The 25,658-nt window shown below is 36.8% G+C and overlaps 1 protein-coding gene across 2 annotated transcripts in view; it reads right to left on the bottom strand.

Moving 5' to 3' along the window:
- marchf7 (membrane-associated ring finger (C3HC4) 7) overlaps positions 1-25,202 on the bottom strand; it is a 35,679-nt gene extending 10,477 nt beyond the window's left edge. The window contains exons 1-6 of one of the 2 annotated variants that reach the window (XM_039757474.1): positions 25,069-25,202; positions 9,536-9,722; positions 6,203-6,352; positions 5,561-5,714; positions 1,366-1,530; positions 94-1,249 (exon numbers count right to left, since the gene is read on the bottom strand). In XM_039757474.1, coding sequence (XP_039613408.1) covers positions 94-1,249; positions 1,366-1,530; positions 5,561-5,714; positions 6,203-6,352; positions 9,536-9,712 — 1,802 coding nt within the window. In that variant the 5' untranslated portion in view covers positions 9,713-9,722; positions 25,069-25,202. Of the gene's footprint in view, positions 1-93; positions 1,250-1,365; positions 1,531-5,560; positions 5,715-6,202; positions 6,353-9,535; positions 9,723-24,775; positions 24,868-25,068 lie in introns of those variants that run through there. The other variant, XM_039757473.1, reaches the window with a different exon arrangement.
- Positions 25,203-25,658: the final 456 nt, after the last annotated feature.

Below are 25,658 nucleotides of genomic sequence, written 5' to 3'. Positions count from 1 at the left end.
AAAAATACAAAAGGAAAAAAAATAAGCAATATTAAATGTTCTTTCACAACGATGTTACTACAAAATATGTACTTAGTTAAAAGAGAAACTTACCTCTCCTGAATCTTCTTTAATTTTTCTGGATCTCTTGATGCCATAGAACTTTCATTTTGTGACTGGCCCTCAGGTCTGTTTCCAGCCAGAATGTCCACTGTTATCATTACATTTTCAGGTAAAGTACTGTCAAGGTTTGATGGCATAGCTAGTCGAAAGAATGAGTCAGGAATCCTGAGACTTCTTCCAACTCTAGGAACATCTTCACTTGAGGCAGTAGTGCTAGAGGCTGGAGCAGTAGAAGATGCTTCTCCATTTGATTCAGGGTCTTCCTCTCCATCAGGAACTTTGTATTCAGAACTCTCTCTCCTACCCACTCGATATAAAGGACTTTCATAACTGTCAGATGATTCACCAGTCATTTGTGCAGTCTCATCTCTTCCCTCTCTCCTCCTTCTAGAAAAAAGAGGAGTGTATCGATTTCTGAGTGAAGAGGATATCCAGGAATTAGAATTTCTGTTTTCTGAAGAAGCTGACGTTAAAATTTCAGGATCGGAAACTGAATTGAGTGTTTCATGAACAGGGGATAAACCTTGCCTGTTGCGTCTAAAAAACGAGAGACCGGGAGAGGTATCTGAAGTTCTTCTTTCAGATATGTCAGGACTACTATTCCTGCGCTCCGTGCTGGGTGAAGTAACATGAACTCTTGAAACAGATGCATCTTCAGATACAGATGAAGTGCTCCTGGATGCTGAAGAGTCCTGACTTGATCTTCTTGAGAAGAAGGTAGAAGACATGCTTGAAGCTAGGCGAGAAAGTAATTGCCTTGTTGTGCGCCTTCCATCAGGATCAGCTGACTCTCTAAACTGCCTCTGATGTCCCATGGGTAATGGGGAGGAAGGGGAAGTGGAGGAGGAGGAGGAGGAAGATGAGGATGAGGAAGCACTTCTTTCACCACCTGGAGTGTACCAAGAACAAGTTCTACCATATCTACTATCTGAAACAGGTGTTCTTTGTGATAATTCTGTATTTCTTCCTGAGGCAGAATTAACAGCTCTTGTGGAACTTCTGGTCATTTCCCTGGAGTATAATGAAGACTGAATGTCCGATGATAAACTGGAGTTTCCAGTGGAAGCATTTGCCCTAACAGATGTGAGCGATGACTCTTTAGGTCTTGCTCCTTGTGCATAAGAAGCCACTGTTCTATCCTGAAAACCTGACAAGTGTTTACAGGAAAATACTATTACTCCAAACATTCTTCAACTTCCAAAGAGCCAATATAATTGTTAAATAATCAGGACAAATACTTACACCTAATAGAATTATACTAACCAGAAGCAGTGGATGTAGATGACAATAAGACACCATTTCTGCGAGTATAATCTCCAGTGCCTGAGAAACTCTGATCTAGCTTTTTACCAAACTCCCTCCTTGATCGGCCTAAATCAGCATTTTGAGATTCAATTTTTGGGACTGTGTTGTATCTCCATGATGAATCTGAAAAACAAATATATATATGTAATTCCTACTATACTAGTGTTCACAGTTTATGTAAATCACTATTAGTGCTTATTACTTGAGGAGAAATCAATACAACCCTTTCATTTCAAGACAGTCTTTTACTTATTCCGTGGAAGTGCTTTGTAAATAATGGCAATTTTGAGTTCACCCACAATCCTGATGGGGATTACTTGTGCATTCAAATCTGTAAATGTGTGGAATCCAGGATACAGACACCCTAGGTCTGTGCCAGCAGACTGTCAACAGGCTCACCAAGGTAATAAAAAGTATTACACATTCACATCACAAACACTACTATTCTAAACAATCCATAGGTGTCAATGACCAGTTAGTTATGCAGCTAGTAACCTCAGTTAAGAAAAACAAAAATGTGTATCTGAAGATGGATTGATTAGAAACCAAACAACGAGGATGAAGGTACAACAGCAGCATTTTCTCTGACTATTCAAGCTTCTCCCAAATTTCTTCTGAAAAGAAGAGCACCCCAAACCTGTAAAATACTTACAGAATGAGGTTGAATGCAACACAGGACCCAATTCTTAGATGGTAGGGAAATAAAAAAATAGTCTTTATGAGCTGTCAAAAAACCCTGCACCACTAGATCTTACACATGTTCAGGATGGCTAGAAACACTGCCACTCCAGACAGATCCACATTAAAATTCAGGGACGTTTGTTTATACAGGGTGAGCCAAAAAGAATTAAAAATATTCAAAGGTTTATACTACAAAAACGGTACAAGATAAAATACATCTCATTACAACACAAGAAAGGTTATACAAATTAGATTTGGTTCACGGTGTTTTAAAAACGTCTTCAAGGTGGTGGCCATCAATAGTGATACACTCTTCGAGACGATTGCTGAATGCTCACATGACTCATTCTGCAATCTCAAGGGGAACAGCGGCAATTTCGTAGTGAATAGCATCCTTGAGATCTTCAAGATTTTTAGGTCCTTCAACTTGAAAAGTCCCACAAGAAGAAATTGTACAAAGCGAGACCAGGCGAACGTAAAGGCCACCTGACATGGGTACACAGAGAGATCAGCTTCCCTAGAAACATCTTCCACAAAACTCTTCCAGTTGGGGCCACAAAACGTTCTCTAGCATTTTAATGTAATGTTCTGAAGTGAAGATGACCGTTGCTACCCCCTCCATAAAAAAAGTAAAGACCTATTGCCAAGACCGAATGCCAAATTCTGTAATGGTGCACCAAACTGTAACATGCTTACTGTGCAGGGGTCTCTGATGAAGCTCACGAGGGTTGGTTTCAGCCTAATAGCGGACGTTTTACTTATTTACACAACCATTCAAATGGAAATGTGCCTCGTTTCTCCCCATGAAGATGGCATCTCGATGTATGGTTTGCAGAATGTTTGCACACAACTCTTCTCTACGGCTCTCCCAGTCTCTCTCAGTGAGATCCTGTACTACCATCATTTTGTATGGATGGAAATTAAGGCTCTCATGCAAAATCCTTCTCAAAGACGTGATGGAAATACCGAAGACAGAAGCATGTTTGTGCTCTGAACGACTGGGAGACTGCAACATTGATGCCCTTACAGCTTGGATGTTTTCAGGTGTTCGTACAGTCCGAGGACGACCTGGAGATTTTATGTTCAATGTTGTACCCGTCTGTCTAAATTTAGCCACCCACTGAAGAATTGTTTTTCAACTTGGGGCGTCACCGTTAGGAGGAATGCTGAAGTGCATTCAGTAGGCATGTTGTGAAGTGATGATGGACTTGTTTTTGAAGAATGCTTCAACAGATCAAGGCATATTGCCGACTGAAAACTACAAGGGATCGCCCATCAAAGGACGTCACCCCCTGCACCCCCTCAACCCACTCGGCTGCCTCTCGCACAATGACCTTGAGAAATGTGGTACTTCATTTTGGCTGACCCTGTATATAAATGTCCACTACTTGTTTCAATTTAACTGTTGATAGTGAAGCTCCTTGAACTGTTTAAAATAAGTTTACAGTTTGTAAAAATATGACTGCAAAAGCATCTTATCTCCTCCCCATAATGTTGGTATAAACACGTACCAAAGGCATTTTTCAGTTAGTCAATGAAAATGAACACCATATTGGCACATCCCTTCACAAAATTTGGAGAAATTAACACTTCACCAAATTAGGTGTTAACTTTAACTGGCGATCAGTCCCACTGCACCATTTTTCTACCCATCTCAACAATCTAGAAAGTATGTTTGTTTATTTTAATAAGTCATCTGCTACTAAGGGTTAAGGTGACAGATTACCTTTTAACTACAGCGTCTTCCTAAACATGTATTTTTGTGATATGCTGATGGTAATTATCTTCAGATTTCTTAGCAATTTTCTCAAATAAGTCAACAGAATTTGCAGTATTATACACTCAAGTTGGGTCAACAATAAAATTTTCTCTATTCTTCACTAACACCACCAACTTTTGGACCTAAATATATGCACCAAAACGGTTATGAAGAAAATAACAGATAATACTCCCAGACCACCCCACGTTTCTCACTCCAGATTCCCTAATGTGCTGCCCAGTTGTAAGCTTCAGTATTATGCCGCTTAAAAATGTGCATAACCCTGCCTTGCAGTATATTCCCTTTTTGAATTTTACCACGTATTAAAGGGAACAGCAAGAAAGTGAGATGGGGGCTCCAAGAAACAAGTTCCAGTGCATTGAAGAATGAAGTACTAAGAACAAAGTCTTTCTAAATTTAAACAGTTTACTTTAGGTACCAAAAAGTACCCAACTGCTGGTACAATATCCTTTTAAAAATTGGGTTGTTCTGTTCTTTTTCAGTACTGATATAACACAGAACCTCAATTTTACAAAGACTTTTTAAGGTGATCGTTATAGTCAAGTGACTAAATAGTTACAAGGTTTCAGGATCAAAGTTTTTCTATATAGGCACAATATAGTTATTATGACATATCACTGCCTTGTGGTGATATATTCTGCTTCTGATAAAATATTTTTAAAAAAGCAGAGCAACCCTCTACATCAAAATCACAGGACTCGGCACATTTACTTTGTTCATAACCTTTAAATAGATCAGCAAGAATACAATATAAAACCTACATTTATGCAGGATCTGCAAAATTTCCGCAAGGAGGAAAGGTCTAAAGCACTGACAACATCAGATCCAATACTTGACATTCATAAATTTCGGGGGTTGACTGAATAGCTTTCTTTTAAGTTCACTCAGGTTGCTTTTGACTGTCAAGTATCATGACGTTTAACCGTTATTGGAATCCTCTATAAAAATTCTGTTATCATGACAACCCTAAATCGGACTTAAAAGTAAGCAGACTAGCTTTAACTAATCTATAAACTCCACTCCAAAATTCACTTAACACTTTGTTTATCTAACAATATGAAAATACCAATTGAAAGTAAGGCATCAGAAATTTATACTGACTAGCACAACCTTTCTAGAGTTGCCAAAATGTATGCATAATAAACGACAATCTTTAATATACAGTAATCCTTAGGCGTTCTTCTGCACATGCTGCCAACTCTAGCCATACTTGGAAAGAACTACAATTATGCATTTCATAGGATATAAGAATCTTTGCTGATTCAGATATAGAATTGTGTGAGACAACCATTCAAAACAGGTCATGTTCCATAAACCACAGGAAAACTTGGCAGATTTTTTTATCCTTATATTCCTGTGAAAAGCAGAAAATTTCAAATAAGGTGCTGAATAATATTCCTAGAGATAGCAATGTCTCTCTTGCTTAGCTTGTTACTGATTCATAACTCCCATCAGAATAAGGGAAGTACCTCGTCTACATCTTTTGGTTTTACCTCATAAAATTAGACTTTTATATTCAATATTTGTCATTCGCTCATATTTTATATACAGTTGATTGCCGAGAATGCAAGAATTAGCTGTTGCTTAAATATTTTATTGCTGAAAAAAAAAAAAAGCACCAAATAAATTTTGTAAAAAACTTCAACAGCTACAGATCCAATCAATACCTTCAAATTAAAATATAAGGCTAACCATTTATACCAGCACATGGGCTAACACCAGAGGTAGATGGGCTCCTTAAGTAGGATGAAGTACTTGCATAAGACAGCTTTGGTCTTTTAGAGTCACAATCCTGTGATGGGCTAAGCAATCCATGGTATGACCCTGGATACCTCTCAGTATCAACCTTAAAAGAGGAGACAAAGATTATATTAATTTACGATGCAAATCTCATCACTTCAATGTTATGGACTTACCATTAGACAAGTCTGTAATACATGTCTTTATATTTTGCATCCCTCATGTTCTTTTTCCCCATTTTGAAAAAATTTGGACACTGACGTAAAATGTAATGTCTCTAAAGACTTTAAAAATGCAAGTAATGGAACCCATAAACAAAATTCAATATTTATACCAATTTTTAAAAAACACAAAAAAGTTGTAATTTTTACAGATTTTACTGCCTCTGCTTCATTAAAATAGGGGATAACAGTTTTAGCATTTGTAAACTTAATATTGCACTTTAAACTCCTCTATTGAACAACAGCATCACAGTCAATGAATACCAATGAACAGTAATATCCCCATGTTTAAAATTATTTACGTTTCTTATTCCTTTATCATTCTGGATTTTCATACCTGGTGCCCAATTCTACTACTCAAGTATCAAATTACCAGTTTGCTTCTGCTCCCTGGTGAAGTCTCTGACCAAGAGTGATTGCGTGATCCAGAGGAAAGTGCTGAAGATGAGGACGACAGTTTCCAACTAGAATGACAGGTTTCTGGAAATGTGCAATCTCTGGAAGATCTATGGAGCCTAGAGCCCTATAATGATACACAAATACCCTCAACTTTTATAAAATTGAAATATATAAGTAATTTACTTTCAGGCTGAATCATATTAAGGTAATATTTATATTAAAGATCTTCAGTTAAAAGCACAGAAAAACACATTTTCCTGATAATAAAATGGACCTCTTCAAGATCCCATCAACTCTGGGACTGAAGTGAAAACTAAAGTCAAAGAATAATATAAACTCAAACCAGTAAAAGGCAAGTATAGGTGCATAGGCTTCTTTTACAGTGCAAACTAAATGTGTGCCCTTTAAACATGGTAAATAATGCTGCTTTTGTTAAAATGTAAAAACATACAGTCTTGAAGTCTCACCTGTCACACATTACAAAAGTTAAAAGTAAGCAATATTTATTTTCATGACGTTAAAAGCATATACAGCCAATTACGCCGAGGTCACCTCACTAGCTCACATAGAGGACAACACTGTGGTAAAATGACACTTAATCTAGTCCAGCAACAACCTATCCCAGCAGACATAAACAACTTTGATATGCATGCATATTGTACAGTCAAATAGCAGTTTATACCTCAGCTAAACATAACTTAAAAGCATAAAACATATCAAATGTGCATCAAAGAAATCACCACAAAATCAGCAATACAAACCATATCCAACTTTTTTTTTTTTTTAAACCTCTGTATCTACAAAAAGTGATCACTTTCCCAACACAACTTGCAGCAGCACAAGAGATAAGAACGCCACTTATTTGAAGACTTAACTTCTACTTTAAAAGAGAAGTTATGTATTTCAAGTTCTTTTTTTCATAAACATGGTGTATATTAATTTGTTGAATGTCTAAACTTTTTCCTTGCCTATTTTTGTGGTTTAAAACCTGGTCTACATCACTGAAAAAGGCCTTAAAAGTTTTTTTAAAAAAGCAGCGTTCTACAGTACTGATTTGCTTCTTAAGATTGCATGCACAGGCTACATGAGCATATCCATGTTGTTTTTGGAACAGTCTATCACTTTAAAGACGTTGCCGCACTGCCTGTCTCCCATTATGACAACCTATCACTCCTGGGGTGTGGTTTTCTGCAGCTTGCTTTATTAGTTCGACAATTGCCATTTCTGCCAAGAATAATTCAAGTGCTTTTGTGAATGCTGGATCCATGGGAGGACAGCATGGACCAAACAATCCTATCCATAAATGTGTTTTCTCAGCGGAATTTCTTACAATTTATTGCATGTGCCTTAATTACCAAAAATTCTTTGGTGAAATATGGAAAAAAAATAAAAAAAATCAAACATAAGTGTATAGCATTGGAATGGTAATCTAATCACAAGTGCTGCAGAAATTTAGTTCAGAGACAAAGTAAATTCTACTGGCAAATTCGGTGGTTTAGTTAACAACTACAATAACTTGGTATGTGTTTGATTTTAAACCTACCAAAATCATGTAGCAGCCTTTGTGCACTATTACTTTATCTATGGTGTAGTGTTTTTCTAGCAAATTATTCAGCAGATGCTGCATCAACTGTGTTATTTCAGTATCCTTGTTAGCTGCATGCAGTGGTATTAAAGAGTCATTCTTAAAAGTGTATATCTAAGCTTATTTTTTGTCATATTTGCTTTACTTTGTGTTTGTTCATTGTTCTCAATAGTGTATTGAATATTGTATTTTTTTCACCAGTATATGTTTACCCACACACTTCTGGGTTATGCATGTGCAGAATACCAGTACTGAAAATACAGGGGGAGGGCGGAGGGGGGATGTTGGTAGTTAAATGGTGCAGTACCAGCATTTTGGTACCTTAAGTAAATAGTAGTTTATCAAGCACCTCCTGCTCAGCTATTACACTTGCTCTCCAAACCCATTCTTTGACACAGAGAAGACTCAAAGGCGACCCAAAACCCCCAGACCCCACCCTCAGCTTCTTCTACACGCTGGAGACTATACACTTCAACACACTAGAAATTCTGAAACAGAACTGTTTGTTGTACGAACACAGAGTGTGGAAAGGCAGGGAGGAACATGATTGTGCATGCACACCAGGGAGGCTGCTATGAGATGATAAGGTAAAATTACTTCCAATTTCCTTTTGTTGTAATAAGGAAAACTAATATCAACAAAGACATATTTGGTATGTTTGAGCCATTTTTTTTTTTTCCAGATGCCCAGTAAAGCCCATTTTAAACCACAAGAACATTTTTTTTTTAATTTATAAAAATTCCCATAAGAACATAATTCTCGATGGAAAATTACCATATAACATGATTATAAAAAAATAAATTCCACTTGAAAAATACTGAACTTATCCTTTAACTTGTACTTTTTGTTAAACTTTTTACATTTGTCATGTAAGGTATTTGACTACCCGCTATTCAGTTTATGCACGTCTGTAAGTTGAGCTTCTAAGTTATACCTGTTCCAGACCGAAGCAGACACCAGCTTATCCTTTATAGTCGCTGGGACAAGCAGCACTGGGCATCACGAAGAAAAGTACATGTGGCTCGTCTGTTTTTCTCAACAAACAACCAGGAAAGATATCATAAGAAACACAGAACTAACTATAAAGCAATGAACACAAGACATTAAATAAATAAATAAATAAATAAAAGCACACAAACATACACACACTCAAATAAGACTGGAGTGTTAGAAATTCTGTGTTAAAACTTCTTGTTGCATTTTAGTAATTAAAAAATTGTAAATTTCAAATGTATTCACATGAGAGTTAACTTTAGCCACAATATTAACATGTTAATTTTATTTTTACTGCAACTTCAAAGTCAATTGGTTATCATGGAGTTGCAGAAACGTCATTTCTTTTGCATGGCTTTGAAATGGTTTACAGAACCCCCAAAAACGTTTTTTTAAAAAACGGAATTCAACACATGCACAAAAATAAATTATGATTTAATTCTAGTTTCCCATAACTCTTTATTAAGAGTGATTTCAAACTGCCATATAAACCATGCTTTCTGAAAGCTTTTTTAATAAAGCAAACTAAAACAGGTGGCAGTGATGGCAGACACAACAAGAAAGATTCAACAAACTATATTTCTCAACCAGTTAACAGTTCTCCTTGAAAAATTCTCTAACTCAGATTAATCATTAAATTGAATAATCATGAGCACAAACACATATCCACATACTCTGAAACCTGTAAAATAATTATAGTATATCGGAGTATACAGAAGTATTAAATACCTGATAATCTGAATCTAGTTTCACAGAGGTGCTCCTTGAATAGCAGTCATTATTAAGGACACTCCCACGGGTAGAATATAATCGGCTGGCCACCAGTGGGGACGTACTGGAAGATAAACTGGAGGGTGGAGATGAAGACCTGGACTGACCAAATGGAGATCTTGATTTTGAATCCATGGTTATTTCCCTACAGAAAGATAGTGCAAACATTATGCACACTTCAATAACAGGCATCCAAAAAAAAAATTGTTGCTTTATAAATAACCAAAAAAAATTAATCTCAGTTGCACAGACGTAACTGCTAATTATGTGTCTAATAAAGTAATACTAGGCAGACATGTCCTTTCTCCCCAATCAATCTAGCAATGGAGACTTGCAAATGAAGTTTTAGCCACAGTAAAATCAGAATTTCACATTATATGGTTGCAAAGATGTACATCATTCAGAAACGGTCCATTCAAATTTAAATTTCCAGTGTTCACTTGGCATTTTTTAAGTGTTTGTCATGTACTTTACGCAAACACTCTGTCAATGTTAAAACATCTGTACTATATTTACTTAACTTTAACCTGATTGAAACTAAATTGATACCTATATTTTTTGTTCATTACTTGTCACATGATTGTAAGTTACGTGCGCATGCAAGCTCTCCTTCAATAGCTGTCTGTAGGTGACCAAAGTATGTGCATACACAAGGACACCCGCATATATTTTTTTGTTTCAAAGAACTGTTTCATGCTGTCTTATTCAGGAAGAGGCTGTGACTTCCTGTAAAAAAAAAAAAGTTTGTTATTTTCTTTTTTAACCAGTGTTCTACTGTTATTACCATTTATTTCAATGGATCAAACATTTGTCTGAAAACACTCTAAAACTGCTGCATGCAGGAGTTTTCTAAAAACGTGCTGCTAAAATGTTTAGGTGTGAATAGTATCACTGAAAATAATGGTACAGAACTTTACAAGTGGCCTAGGTGTTCTCGGTTCTAGTGCTAAAACACTAGAAAACACACTCAGGTCTGAATGGGCCCTAAGAGAGATTTACAAACTCCCAATCAATCACTCTAACATATTTCTAATATGCTCTGTCATGATCTAACACTTTCAGAAGGAAATGGTCCAGGATTTATACAATGAAAGGATCATCATACTGCATACGTATACTACATTGACATTCAAGGTTATAGATTTTGCCGTCTGAACTAGTGCTGGGCGGTATGCCGGTTCATACTGAAAACCATTTTTTATTTTTGTTATGATATGGATTTTTCTTATACCGCAACACCGGTTTAAATTGCCTAAACAACGTTCGGAACATGGCTCAGTGGGAAACTGTTCAAGTGGGGACCTTTCTTCACTGCTACACCGCTAATCAGAGAGACCAACTAGTTTTAAATTCACAAAGACACTTAACTTGTGGTGATTGGTTATGTGGAGAAAGAAAAAGGAAGGATAGGAACTGGGGTTCTGGTACGTCAGACAGACAGCACGCATGCAATAAAGAATGCCCGCTCAGAAGAACATCCATTGAATTCTGTGTTCGTGTCTCCAACCACCAGATCACAAACCCAACATTTACACAATATTTAAGTTAAACCTTTGCGATACCCATTCATACATCCAGTTTTTTGGAGCCTCGTCACACAAGTTCTCTACACCTGGGGACTCCTTGCTGCGAGGGAGCAGCACTACCACCTCACTACCATGCATATTTAATAACTGCTTTAATGTATTTCATCATGAAAATGATATCAAGTATTTAGCTTAGCATTTAGAATTTTCAGAGAGCAGGAATATCAAAAAAGCGAATGGATTCTGTGCAGTGATCACTGCCCATGCCTCTTAGTGCGGAGGAAGTCAGTTTAAGAAGCGTAGTGATTAACAACAGGGTCGGGAGACACTTAACACAAAGCATTTAATGTGCTGCATTAACGTATGACAGGGTTTGAGAAAATTTAGTAAACATTGATTTTAAGATGAAGTTTAGTTTACGACATTCTACTTTAATTATAAAATAAACGGCGAGAATAAAGTGGAAATGTCACCTTTAATCTCGACATAAGTGTCAAAATTAAAGTGGAAATATCGAGAATAAAGTCAACATGTCGACTTTATTCTCAACATAGTTTGTTTTATTCTTCCCTGTGTCGTATTTTTTTTTCTTCACCGTGGCCCTAATACGATTCCGTAGGGCTATACAACAAATAGCATTATAAATGCAAGCTGCAGTTTTATTATTTATGTATATCACTTAGCTTGAAGCAAAGTCCATATTAAAGCAGTTTGCCTAAATGATGGTTCAGTTGGTAAAGATGTCATCACCAAGTTGCACTTGTTTTATTTTTTTTAATTTGGTGAATACTTTGTAATGCACCTGGGCTTGAAGTCTTGAAGTAATAGTGCAACTATTAGCAATAATATTATTATTTATTTTATTGTTATTAATTATAAGTTTAAATATTATGCAGTTTAATTATGGCAAAGTTGCTTAAAAAGTCACTTTAATGTGTCAGTGGACAGAGATTGTTAACATTAACAAAAAGTGTAGTTGGTTTACAAAAATATTTACTATTTATTCCTTTTCTAAGACATGTTCAGTGCAATAAAACTTTTGACAAGCACCTCTGGATATTTTAAGTCTAAATGCCTCTTTGGATGGTGGAAATTATGTTGTCAAAATTACAGTTTAAGTTTTTGCAAAATCTGTAGAAAACGCAACTTCTGCAAGGGAGAAGCATCACTGAGAGATGACCTATAATTACACCTAAAAAAAAAATCCCAAGAGTTCGGAACAATTGCTTTAAGAATTACCAACATTGTCCTCAATTAACTGAACATGCCAAAGCACTATTAACTAAATTTTAGATGAGAAACGATCCTCAACATTAATGCATTTAACTTTTGTGACTTCAAGCATTCATGAGAATTTATTACTAATCCCACTTATACTTTTGTGATGGCTTCATGACTATGTACAGAAGAGAAAAAAAAAAAAAATGAATGGCACAATGTGCACAAGTTTGGGGAGCTGCCAGTCCTATTAGGCACTTCACCAGTATTGTTTACCCGACCATTGAAGAATAAAGAACTCCATATGTTTTTGTTGAATATTTTCATCATTTCGCATACCAGAATCAAAGTTTTATGACGCAATAATGCCCACCACAGTGTACTTGCCAGTCATTCAGGCTCTGAGCCCAAGTATACAAAGTGATGCAGGTTTGTGAGAAAATAAAGAGTGATCAACTTTGTGTCAGAAAGTACTCGTAAAAGCATTTGTGAATCCAGTCCAGAAAGTGTTAACGTAACCACCAGTGCGTGATGACGGAATTGTAAAAAAAATGTAAAAGTGGTTACATTTGTGGTTGAATAAGAGGGAAGAACAAAAAAATGTATATTCACAACAGTAACCATCCCCACGAAGGTACAATAAATTTATAAGCATGTAATAATGAGACCTAAAAAATGTGATTCCCTTTGCAACTAGACATGGTTGGCTTTAACTTACAGGTGAAGCTGGTTCAGCTGATGCAGCAGCTGTTGCAGACTTTGAAAACAAGCTGAAAAAAGATTACCTAACAGAACAAGTGTTTAATGCAGATGAGGCCAGTATGCTGATGAAACAGGTAGGAAACTGCACCTACATTACAAAAGTCATTGTCTATGCCAGTGGGTACAAGGCTTTAAAGGATTGTTTAACCCAACTCTTGTGCACTAAGACCAGCAGTGAGTTTAAGCGAAAGCCACTAATCATCTATAGAGCTCAAAATCCCAGGGCTTTCACACAAAAAAAGACCTCAATGCTAGTGTATTGGCGCTGGAATTGAGAAGCTCAGATGATTGTAGAAATCTTCTGTGACTGTTTCAACAACTGCTTCATTGCAGCAGTAAAACAATATCTTGGGGACAGGAACCTTGCATTCAACTTAGAATTTGTTTTTATGCCACCTTTGATCCAGCCTGTGGATCAGAGTATCATACAAGCCTTTAAGCACATTAGAGTATATCATGGATATATATTGCCAAGCCTACAACTACGGGGAAAATTAACACAAATGACCATGACGGATGCTGGAAATCTGTCACAATGCTTCAGGTCATTGACTGTATGTTTTACAGGTTACCTTGAACAACTGCTAAAAAAAACAAAAAAAAAAAGGTATGGCCCACTTTTTACTGGGATTTTGAAGACAAAGCAGTGAGGCAGAATGCTGAAGCAATTGGGCATCTAGTATACACCATTGGAGGCAAACCATTCAAGGATATAGGAGAGGAAGATGTTCCTGACATTATGCAGAAGCAACACCAGGAGCTGATGAATGAGGAGATGGATGCAATGGTTTAGGAAATGTCTTCAGGACAACAAATACAATGATGAACAACAAGCACCCAAGATTGCCAAGCACCCTTAAAGAGTGGCTTTGCATAACTGACCAGCTGGCTAGAGACATCCCATAATTGATGGCAGGCTCAAGGTTAAACAACCACCTTGCCTATGCTACGCACTCATTTGCTGAGGCCTAATACCCTTAAGGATCTGAAGCAGTACTTGAAGCAAACATCACTGATGGATTATTTAAAGCCGGTGCATCCTACACGATCTCCATATCCTGGAGCCATGAAGGACAGTGCCTCAGGTGAGGTGATGGCGGTCCCCTTAACTGGTATCCTCACTCCCCTAAAGCATACTACTCCACATACAGTTTTCATAAACTCCAATACTGCAAGTCCTCCAAAGAAAGAATGGTGGGGTAGCACACAGAATTTCTTCCAGTCCATTTTAATAATTGTTACCACTGCCATGGCAACCTCCAACTGCACTCAGCGTGCCACCTAATTAAATATATTATAATTCTTGTTTATTGTGGCGTGTCGCTCAAGTAATAATTCAAGTTTTATGTGGACATTTTTGCTTATTACAGTCCTCCCCATCATAGATTCTGTTTTGAAGATTTTCCAGGCATTTCTCTAACACCCACCATCGTGGTTTGGAGTTTATGCTTAAAAAAGTAAGTTGATCAACACAAAACCAAACACTAGTCTGATCTTGTTTAGAGCATTTTTTTTCCATTCAAGAAATGATTCAAAAATGTGCAAATCCAGAAGAAAAATAAAAAAAACAGGGCATTTTCCATTTCAGTTGACTCTCATGTGGTAATCACGATATCTTAAATGCCATGTAGCGCTTAGGATGGATGTGAACATTCTAATGTACTAAAGGCGGACCTGCAAGAAGTAGTAGTGTTCATTACTCCACAGATGACTGTTTGCAGCCAAAGAGAACGGAGTCATCTCACAGCAGCTGCAAGTTTTTTTATTTGTTTTGTTTTTAATGGCCAATATCTTTATATAATAAAAAAAAAAAAAACATTATAACCTACCTTCACACACTGGATAGTGCAATTTTTAGATTTGAGTGCCTAATGTGCAACCAATTACAAACGTGCTTATGCATTACAGAGCTCAGACTAGTTTACTTAAAGCTCAGTCTGGATAGCAAATGTTCACAAGTATCTACATTATAATCATTACCAAAGGATGGCTATATTGTCTATAATGTTCACAACCAATTTGCAGGGGATTAGAAATTGAGGGGTAAATAATTCTTTTCACACAGTAAATGACAATGTTTACCAGCATTTCAAATCACATGAAATTGCCTTAACCCGTTATTAATTTTATGTGATCTAAAGTAAAAGATCTCAATCTTTACAAAAATGAACATTAGCAGTTAATAAAAAGTAAGTCACAAACATGACTATTCAGGAGAGAACTAAAATCACACAGCTGCTCTGGTATTATCAAAACTTTACATAAAGGACTAGTCAGAAAAAAAAAAAAATGTTTTCACAACTATTCAACATGCTATACGATTCATTCTGCCCATTATTTAATTAGTAGCAAAACACCTTTTTTGACTTCCTTTCACTCACAGAGAGCTACATAAAAGGCTGCCACTTCTTTTTGTTGTGTCTGCCTAAAGAAACTGAAGATAGTGTTAATCTAGAACAATGCACCATGTGTCATGTGGTGTTTAATCATCAACATGGCTACTGCCCTTGCGCGTTATTAGATTTAATATAACCTTCACTTGCTGTATTTGTCATTTTTATTAAGATGCTGCCACACTTTAGATCTCTTCTGTTTATATTTGTAGGCACTCTCGTACTGAGTCACTTATGTTGTGACGTAAATAGCACACACAGACAAAAATACTTCAAAAGAGAAGAAGAAACAAACACTAAAAATCATAAGCAGCAATTAATAACAATCAAAGCAACTTTTAGTTCCCAAACTTTGGCTCACATCACCAACCACATGGAAGTAAAGGACTGTAATGCCAGGAGATTGGCCCTCCAGAATAACAACCATGATGAAGACAGGATGGGAAATTTAAAAAAACACTAAATTCAAGGGGGAACTTCTGCCCCATTGGCTACAATCCAGGGGAGCACTTTGCAAATGTCCAAAAATATTTTTACCTTGACAAAATAATATTTTTTACCTTAACAGAATGGTGAACCTATTTAGGCGACTATTTAGACTCATTAATTGCAGAAACAAAATTACAAATTAAGGAGTATATATTTCCTTGTTTTATGAAAAAACAAATTACCAAAAATATTTTATCAGCAGATTTTTCTAGTTTGTGTCAATGCAATTTACATTTCAATGGTTGGCAGATTAGCATGGTTAACAGTAATGCATGATTTGCTTGTGGACAGGTTATTATTGTTCATATTTGGAGCAACTTTTACAATAGCCAGGTATACCGCAAAGTGTTCCACTGTGTGAATGATAGCACTGCAAAGCAGAAGAGACAGAAGCATTTTTAGAAAAGCTTATTAGATGTAACTCTAGTTATGGATGTGTGAAAACACTGAAACCAATTTAAGATTGAAAACAGGAAAGAAAAATTAAAACACACACACAAGTCTGTACCTAAGCCCCATTCGCTCCTACAATCATTGTGTGCTTTACATAGAAAACAAAGGATCAACATTGCCTCCTTGTCACAACTCAATTCTATAAATCCAATTTGCACAAATAAATCAAATCGAGTACAAAAAACCCATCTCTGACAGATCCTGGTAACCCTTTCGTGCTCATCCACCCCATTTTGCATGCTCCAATGATGCATATGATCAGAACCTAATTATTCAATTAGTGCTCCCTTACTGGCAATTGCATCTTTTGTAACACAGGTAAGAAAGTAGCAGAGAAGCTACAGTCAAGCAGCAGACTAAAGAAATTACAGAGAAAGCATACCTTAGTGAGACTGAGTTACTGACTAATGTAGTAGGTTTGTTCATACTAAGACAAAAGTGTCAGAAATTCACAATATGTCAAGTACAATACGTAGTACAACTGACAGTTTTTTATGTCAGTGAGCACATGTTGCTTTAACCATTTTAAGCACTGGAAGCATGTTTTAAAGGTGCTAATTGTGCATTTTCCTACTGGACAAGTGACATGACTTTCAGTTATTTTAGTAACTATTTCAGAGAATGTTGAATTCCCCCCAGTAAAGGTGTTATTGATATTTGCAAGATGGACAATTACTTAATAGCATTTGTTGGAGGTAAGCACTACACATGTAAACTAAGAACTGTCTTTATTCTGGGTTATATCTAGCTGAATGTTTACCCTGGTCCACGATTCAAATTTCTTTTTAGTTTACATTGACGAAATAGCTAAAAAACTAACAGAGGCTGGCAGAATCAGTTACTTCATAAGCCACTTTGTTCCTGCCCTGCCTTGAGAGAGAGAGAGAATGCACACATAGCCAGTGGACAAAATCAGAATAAAAGATTATAATACCGAAAAGGAGAACAAAGCGCCAGCCCCATCGCGTCTCTGCTGCTGGCGTTGTGAAGGGGGGCTGAACACACGCCAAGAAGATGCGGTCAGATCTGCTGCTGGTTTGCTGCTGCAGAGCTGCATGTTATGCTCGTCGTGCTCTGCATCAGTCATTTAAAAGCGTGTACAGCAGCTGTACTTTTGTCTCACATGACGTCAAAGTGTCTTCCGAGAAGATCACGTCTCGACCCAAGATTTTATTATAATAGAGAGATATAGCTGCAAAACTCCACTTTCAGCAGCAATTCCTTCAGTGTTCTAATGGTAAACTCCTTTAGCTTAATCCTTAGTTATGTGTTAATGGTAACTGGTTATTAGAGAAACCGTTGTAACTGCATTAACTCCACTGAAATTGGTTACTTGTTCACTTGTGTTACAAGGTACAGTGATCCCTCACTATATTGCGCTTCGACTTTTGCGGTTTCACTCTATCGCGGATTTTAAATGTAAGCATATCTAAATATATATCACGGATTTTTTGCTGGTTCGCGGATTTCTGCAGACAATGGGTCTTTTAATTTATGGTACACGATTCCTCAATTGCTTTGTCCAGTTGATTTCATACAAGGGACGCAATTGGCAGATGGCCGAGAAGCTACCCAATCAGAGCATGTATTACATATTAAATAAAACTCCTCAATGATATACGATATGCTTCCTGTGCGATGCTTCGCATACTTGAAAGCCCAAACAGCATGTATTGATTTCTGATTGTTTGCTTGTCTCCGTCTCTCTCTGACATTCTCTGCTCCTGACGGAGGGGGTGTGAGCACACTGGCCTAGAGTATACGGACGCTCCTCTAAAAAATGCTGAAAGACTACCTTCACATTGCTGCCTTCCTTGTAGCTGCTTTGTCTGGCGGTGCCTCACATACTCATAAGCCCAAACAGCCCTATTGATTTTTGATTGTTTTTCTCGCTGGCTCTCTCTCTGACATTCTCTGCTCCTGACAAGCACTCCTTTGAAGAGAAAGATATGTTTGCATTCTTTTAATTGTGAGACGGAACAGTCATTTCTGTCTTGTCATGAAGCACAGTTTAAACTTTTGACTAAAAAGGTGTTATTTCATGTCTAGAAGGCTCTAATAATGTTACATAATGTATTTAGAAGGTCGTAAACAGGTTTTCTATGTTCTAACTCCGAAAATATTCGATTTAGAAATAAAGAATCCTACTTCACAGAAATTCATTTATCGCAGCAGAGTCTGGAACGGATTCATCCCGATAAACAAGGGTTGACTGTATTGGCATTCCTAAAGTTCTGTTTCTTGGTTTAAAATGGCCACAATTAAACAGTATTCTCAAGAAATATGTCAAGAAACATGGTATCTAGATTAATACACAAATTACATCTTGCCTGAAGAAGGGGCTTGAGTTGCCTCAAAAGCTTGCATATTGTAATCTTTTTAGTTAGCCAATAAAAGGTGTCATTTTGCTTGACTTTTCAGTACATAGCAAAAACATGAAAACTTCCAGAAGACCCCAAACTTTTGAATAGTAGCATATTTGCTATGTTGACGTAAAGCACACAACACATTAAAACATGGAGAATAACGTGAGTAAAACCTACATATAAAAATGGTGATTTTATAGTACCGCATTAACACACGTTTAAAAGTCATCATGTCAAGAAAATGCCATCCCACAAGTGAAGGAATCGTACTTTAAAAAAAAAAAAAAAAAGATTGTACTGCCACCTCATTAGGGAACTGTTTAACTTGTATTGTAAGAGACAAAGATAAGATTCATCACTTTTAATAGTGTCCCTTACAGTCCCAATAAATTAATGGAGGCTCTGCATTCATTCACTGATTATAATAAGCACTTCTACATAAGGAGCTGTGGCCGTAAGGTGGTCGGTGCCCGTCGTGGTTGCAATCCCTGAACCCGTTGGTGGACACCGGCGGTGAGGGATGCCGTCAAGCTGAAGGAGGAGCCCTACCGGACCCTTTTGTCCTGTAGGACTCTGGAGGCAGCTAATAGGTACCGACAGGCCAAGCGGAATGCGGCTTTGGTGGTTGATGAGGCAAAAACTCGGGCATGGGAGGAGTTTGGGGAGGCCATGGAGAACAACTTTCGGACAGCTTTGAGGAGAATCTGGTCCACCATCCGGCGTCTCAGGAGGGGGAAGCAGTGCAGTATCAACACCGTATATGGTGGGGATGGTGCGCTGCTGACCTCGACTCCGGAAGTTGTGGGTCGGTGGGGGGAGTACTTCAAAGACCTCCTCAAACCCACTAACATGCCTTCCAATGAGGAAGCAGAGCCTGGGGACTCCGAAGTGGGCCTCCCCATCTCTGGGGCTGAGGTCACCAAGGTGGTCAAAAAGGTCCTTGGTGGCAGGGCCCCGGGGGTGGACAAGATATGCCCGGAGTTCCTCAAGGCTCTGGATGTTGTAGGAACGTCTTGGTTGATACGTCTCTGCAACATTGTATGAACATAGGGGACAGTGCCTCTGGATTGGCAGACTGGGGTGGGGTTAAAAAGGGGGACCGGAGAGTGTGTTCCAACTACAGAGGAATCACACTCCTCAGCCTCCCTGGAAAAGTCTATTCGGGGGTTCTGGAGAGGAGGGTCCGTCGAATAGTCAAACCTCGGATTGAGGAGGAACAGTGTGGTTTCTCTTGGAATTTCCTAATTCAACAATACATAATTTAAAAATTAAAAACATTTTTTAAAGAAGTATGGATTTTAAGAAGTATGTTTCAGTTACTGGACAGAAAATTCCAGAATAAATTTATAATGTGCACATGCCAAGATAACTCGGGTAGTTTGACGATACCATTCTGTATAAACCCTATGCAGAACCCCGATTATAAATACCCCATTTGTTGTTACAATAGGAAGATCTCTTTCTCTGCCACACATTCAAGTTCAAGCACTGCACTACATTTTCATATTTCTGAATGGCAATACTGGTTTACCTTAATAATGACTATTTCATAGATATATCAATATTTTAAAGCTGCTGTTACTGTTAGTGTTTATATATTTTACATTATATTACATAAAGGCACAATATTGTACACTTCAGTAATAGAGGAACATTAATAAAAAACCATTAAATGGGATTTCTGTTTTTGCAGTGGTATCGAAAGGTATCAGGTATAGTTAAATTTCAGTGGTATTGGTACTAAATACAAATTCTTGTATTGTGATATCATTATAAAACTTTTATTAAGGGAATACTGATTAGGGTCAAACTGGGGAACAACTTGTGATCTTTCAGGTAACAATGTTACATAGTAATATTTTTAATTTCTTTCACCATGAAAAGCCTTTACATTAAGCCTGCTTAGAATATTAAGTTTAAGACATCCTGAAAAAAGCAAGAACCACTTTTTTAATGCATAAACACAAAAATGCATTACTTAAATAAATAAAATGTTAATGCCAGGGCAAGGTGAATGTCAAGGAAAACTATTCTTTTCAAATCTGCAGTCATGGGAGATTTCAAACAGATATGGTATTAAGGTTTCTGGCCATGGTAAGTGTCAGACTAAAATTGCATAGCAGTCAACTCTTATACTGGAGTAAACTACAGTAGACCAATACCCGCTTCCCATCAATTAAGTCAAAAACTGCCACCTCTGGGCTAACCGAAAATATAATCAAAATGACTGTATTTGTGCCTATTGAATGTATCCATTATTCAAATTTCAATAAAATGTGAGAAAAAAGTAATGACCTAACAAATATTTCAGAAGAGATTTGAGTGGTGCTCTCAGAATACAGAAAATCAGTAGTTCTAGAAATGTGTGGCGAGGCAGAATGAGAGCACACAGAGACAAGAAAATTAAAAAATGGAGTTTATTAACAAGAACTGGCTTCTAATTAGGGACCTGGTAACCCTCCAAGAACTGAGATCCTCGACTTAACTGGACATCTATTGTCTGCAGATTAAGGAAAAAAGAAATAGAACCAGAGGTTCTAAGTCATTCATTTAAAATTTAAACTAGTGCTTAAAGTGCTAAATTTTAAAAATATCAAACGGCATTAAGTTTTGGTTGCCAAAACTAAAAACATGGTTGCCATTTTTAACAGCCTATATTTACAGTAATTAAGATGATGTGTAATTATGTCAACTTGTTTTACCTGCTACTTTAATGAATCTTAAAGTGTCATTAGTTAACATGTCAGAGTTCCAGCTATGTGCACACCCATTCTTTGTTTCACGTGGTTTGTTCAAACCTAGCCCATGAAAATAAAGACATTATAATTCAGTTTACTGAGCAACTGCTCAAAATGTTTTCACAGTTAAAAGCACCTAATTAGCAGTTGAAATATAAAATTCAAGGATATTTTCAAAAGACTTATGGCGAGTTGCTATAGGATAAATCCTTCATTTACTTAAACAGTCACCAAATAAAATTCTATCCTGTAATCTATTTTATAATCTTGAGTTCTTGTAATACTGTGCAAATGAAAATAAGCTGCTTAAACAAGTCTCAATTAAACGTAGTTGTCTTCATTAAACTATCCTCATCCCTGACAAAATGAAGTTTTCCTACTTTTGGCATAAGGCCCCAGATGACAACAGCTATAGCTTGGGATTACTTAAAATGATGCAAAAAAATGGTTAGTACAGTAATTTAAATACTACTATAATTTAAAAAATTCATTATACATATATTGACATACTTTATAGCAAATATTAAAAAAAATGTTAACGATCCTTTGCACGCTTTGAAGTAAAATCAAACATCAGACTGAAATTGAATGATGCCAACTGAACTTGCATTACAGTCAGGTTCTTTTTGACAAAAAGAAGCATTTCAGGGTTTATTGTTTGACAGTCTCTTTTCTCATTGTGTAAATAAAAAGCTGCAACAATTCCTTTTCCTCACTACACTCATGCATGCTTGAGTAAAATATGTCCTTACTGTTTCTGCAAGAGGAAAGAAACAGACCAATAAGGTACACCAGTATAAAGCAGTGCTGCACAATTCAATCAAAAAATTATATCACGATTATTTTGACACATATTGCGACTGTAATTTAAATTGTGATATGCAAGTTTTAAAGTTATCGTTTTGCATTGCAATTTCAAGGCTAAATGCAAATAATGTCATAAAGGATCACAACAAGATATTTCCCAGTATTGATTTATAAACTAAAATGTTTTAAAATAAACAGCTTAAATTATTGAACACACTGGGCCAAACAAGCACCAATTACTTTATATGCTGTATTTTCTATATTAATCTTATAATAAATACATGAAAGGTACTAAAGTACCCAAAATAAAATTTTTAGGTAAAAATTTAAATAAATAAAAGTGAACCAATATTATCTTACACATTCCTACCACACTCTCAAAGCAACTTTTAAAGAATTATGTAAATAGGAGACAGAGTAAAGAAACTATTCCACATGAATAAGTACATTTTAAAGTTAAATCTTGTTTGTATAATAAAAATGAATGTGTTGCCACTGCATAATAAACATCTACACCAGTGCTAATCCTAAAGTGACCAATTATATATAGATATCACACTGCAGTGTAATTTAAGGCATAGATGAGTAATGTTCACAGATGTTATTTAGTATAAATATCGGAATTCATATTGCATTCGAACTTTCCAATTGAAACGTAAAGTCTCGGGCAAAGAAGTATGATCTGGTTCATCGATTAAACTTCACTCTTTAGACTACGTTAGATTGTTGTCTTTGGTTACAGCAACTAGATACTACACACATATCCAATGCTTCTCTGAAGACTAGAGCAATGATTTCACTAGTAAGATCTCTTGGAAAATACGATGTTTGCAACCTGCGACTTTTCAGTTCAGATTTGTCACGTATCTACTGTAACGTTAGGCTGATGCAAGACTCGGTTGTCCTGCTCGACTACAGTTTTGTGGTTGTTTAAATTGCAATGTACATTTCATATGTCCGATTCAAATTCATCTTTGCATTTTCTGTATAGCTGAGGGATGGAAGTCAGTGCGAAGTAACTGCACGAAGAAAACTTGCATCTCCAGTCCCGTTTGCTGGCCAGTTTCTGGACCCTTTTTACTGGCGTGTACTTTATTAAGTAGTACTTGTATGTCACAGATTCTTTGATTTTATTTCTTTTCTCAACGACAGCATTCGATCAAAATTTTTTCACTACAAACTACATGGGGTATGTAACGCCTTAAAAAAACAATTTGATGGAGTATTCCTTTAAAGACTAACGTGATGTTACTGTAAAACTGCAAGGTTGCTCATTTAAATAATCAAAACGATGCATTTTCCAGTAGATGTCAAATTGTGTAAAAACGGAATTACAATGTACATTTTGGATGAAAACAATTCAGCAAAATAAACTCAGTACCACGAAAAATAACGTATTCTTGTTTAAAGAACCTACAATGTTTTGGTCAAGAGTCCTACCCAAATTTTTAAACTGACGAAGACCTTAAATAATGTTTTGTGATATTACACCAAAACGCAAATTGTAAAAGCATAAAGCCTTTGAGATAATTCAACATTATTGGAAAATCTATATTACAGTAGTGCCAATAAATGAACACCAAGCTGTACTGTATTGGAATGACAGGCTCCGGCTACACCAACGACCCTGAATTGGATTAAGCGTGTGGGAGAATGTTCAGTCATTAAGAGTCAGTGAACTTTCTCAGAATATGGTCACATTTTTAAATTATGCTACCTTCATCATAGGGTTTAGTCGAGAAACAGGTTTGGTTTAGGTTCGTCTGTCGGGGAGGTGTGAACCGTCCCAGGACCACAAGGTTTCAACATAAGGCCGCATTAGAATCAGACAGCAAGCTACTTTACATAAAATGCACCTTTTGAGGACATTCGACAAAAAGATTTCTATGGTAAAGCTGCGCTGAAAAAAATATGATCGTGCACAACACTGTAAGCACAGTGTCTTTCAGATGCTTATGTGGCAACTAATAGGAAAAAAAACCGAAATTGTTCAAGTATGCCGACAGTTTATTCACTTCTTGCATGTTACGTGTCACTTGTATCCTACATCGTGTTTTTATTAAGCAGTGCATTGGGAGTCTGAAAAATCAAATACCTAAAAACTAAGTTAACCTAAACTACATTCACAAACTTCTCTATGCCTCTTAACCACCACCAGCAGCAAATTGAGAGCCATTACACTTCTCATGCAAAGATGAGGCGTGGCTGAATTTAAAAACTCTACTAAAAATCTAAGAGAAAAAAAAAAAAGCTTTCGGAAATCTTTCGTTTTACAACATCACCTGCAAAAGTTTGTTGTTTATTCCGTAATTTAACCGTCGGCTTAACAAATTCATTTCTCCAGGACATCCGTTTGATTTCCCTGCTAACGCGTCTATTAAGATTACGCAAGACACGGCTGTTTGTCGCAAGCGCAGGTATTTTAAATGAAATATCTCATATCTACCTGCAAGACATATGGCGAAACTGATATAACCCGATCACATCCATAGTAGTTAGCGAGAGGGAAGTCAATTCGTACACCGTTACTTTTTAGAAATCATTAAACTAACACTTCAGCCATTTCTTCACTGGCCGTGTATTCTATTCGCCAGCTCTTCCGCAGTTAGCACATATTTAATCAAAATTAAAGTATTATCCGCCCCCGATAACATGTTCAGAATACAGACTACCCACATGAGATTGGCTGTATTAATTCGTCTTCTCTCTTGGACATCCTATCAAATAAAGAAGACTTACCGTTTCTGTACAAATCCAGTCTCTTTTTCGACGCCAACAATGGCGACGGTATGTTGATAGGACGTGTCACGTGACAACTCACGCGTAACCGGACACTCGGAGGCGCGCACAGAGTCCGCCCCTGCGCTGACTGATATTAATTACAGCCAACAGCGTGGTAGCTTGAGCACCGTAGGTAGGTTGCAGGGTCACTTTTTGCCATTTATCTGCCTGCTAATGGTGGAGGCTGGGTTATCGTTTACTGTTGATTATTTTGTTTTTGTAATTTGAAAAGAAACTATCAGTACATCACGGTGTGTTTTTATTTTTGCCAGTATTTCTTGATTGTGGAAAGGAAGTCCTTGCCGAGACCCGTTACTTGAAAGTGAATGCCATCTGCTAAAATTCTCATTTCGACTCGGTGCTAGATTTAGCTCACCGTGTGATTTATTGCAGACGAGTCCCAAGTTTAACTCTTTCAGCTTCTTTTCACTTTAACGTCCCAATAGTGACATCCTCCGGTAACTATAATTTTATCTGCTGGTTATGTAAGCTTCTTGAAAACGTGACCGTGCCAGTAAAAACAAATACACGTGAATATAAAGTTAAAT

Source organism: Polypterus senegalus, chromosome 6 (assembly GCF_016835505.1).
Source record: "Polypterus senegalus isolate Bchr_013 chromosome 6, ASM1683550v1, whole genome shotgun sequence".
Classification (NCBI taxonomy): domain Eukaryota; kingdom Metazoa; phylum Chordata; class Cladistia; order Polypteriformes; family Polypteridae; genus Polypterus; species Polypterus senegalus.
The sequence above is the reverse complement of the archived record's forward strand: the minus strand, read 5'-3'. Positions and strand labels throughout refer to the sequence as shown.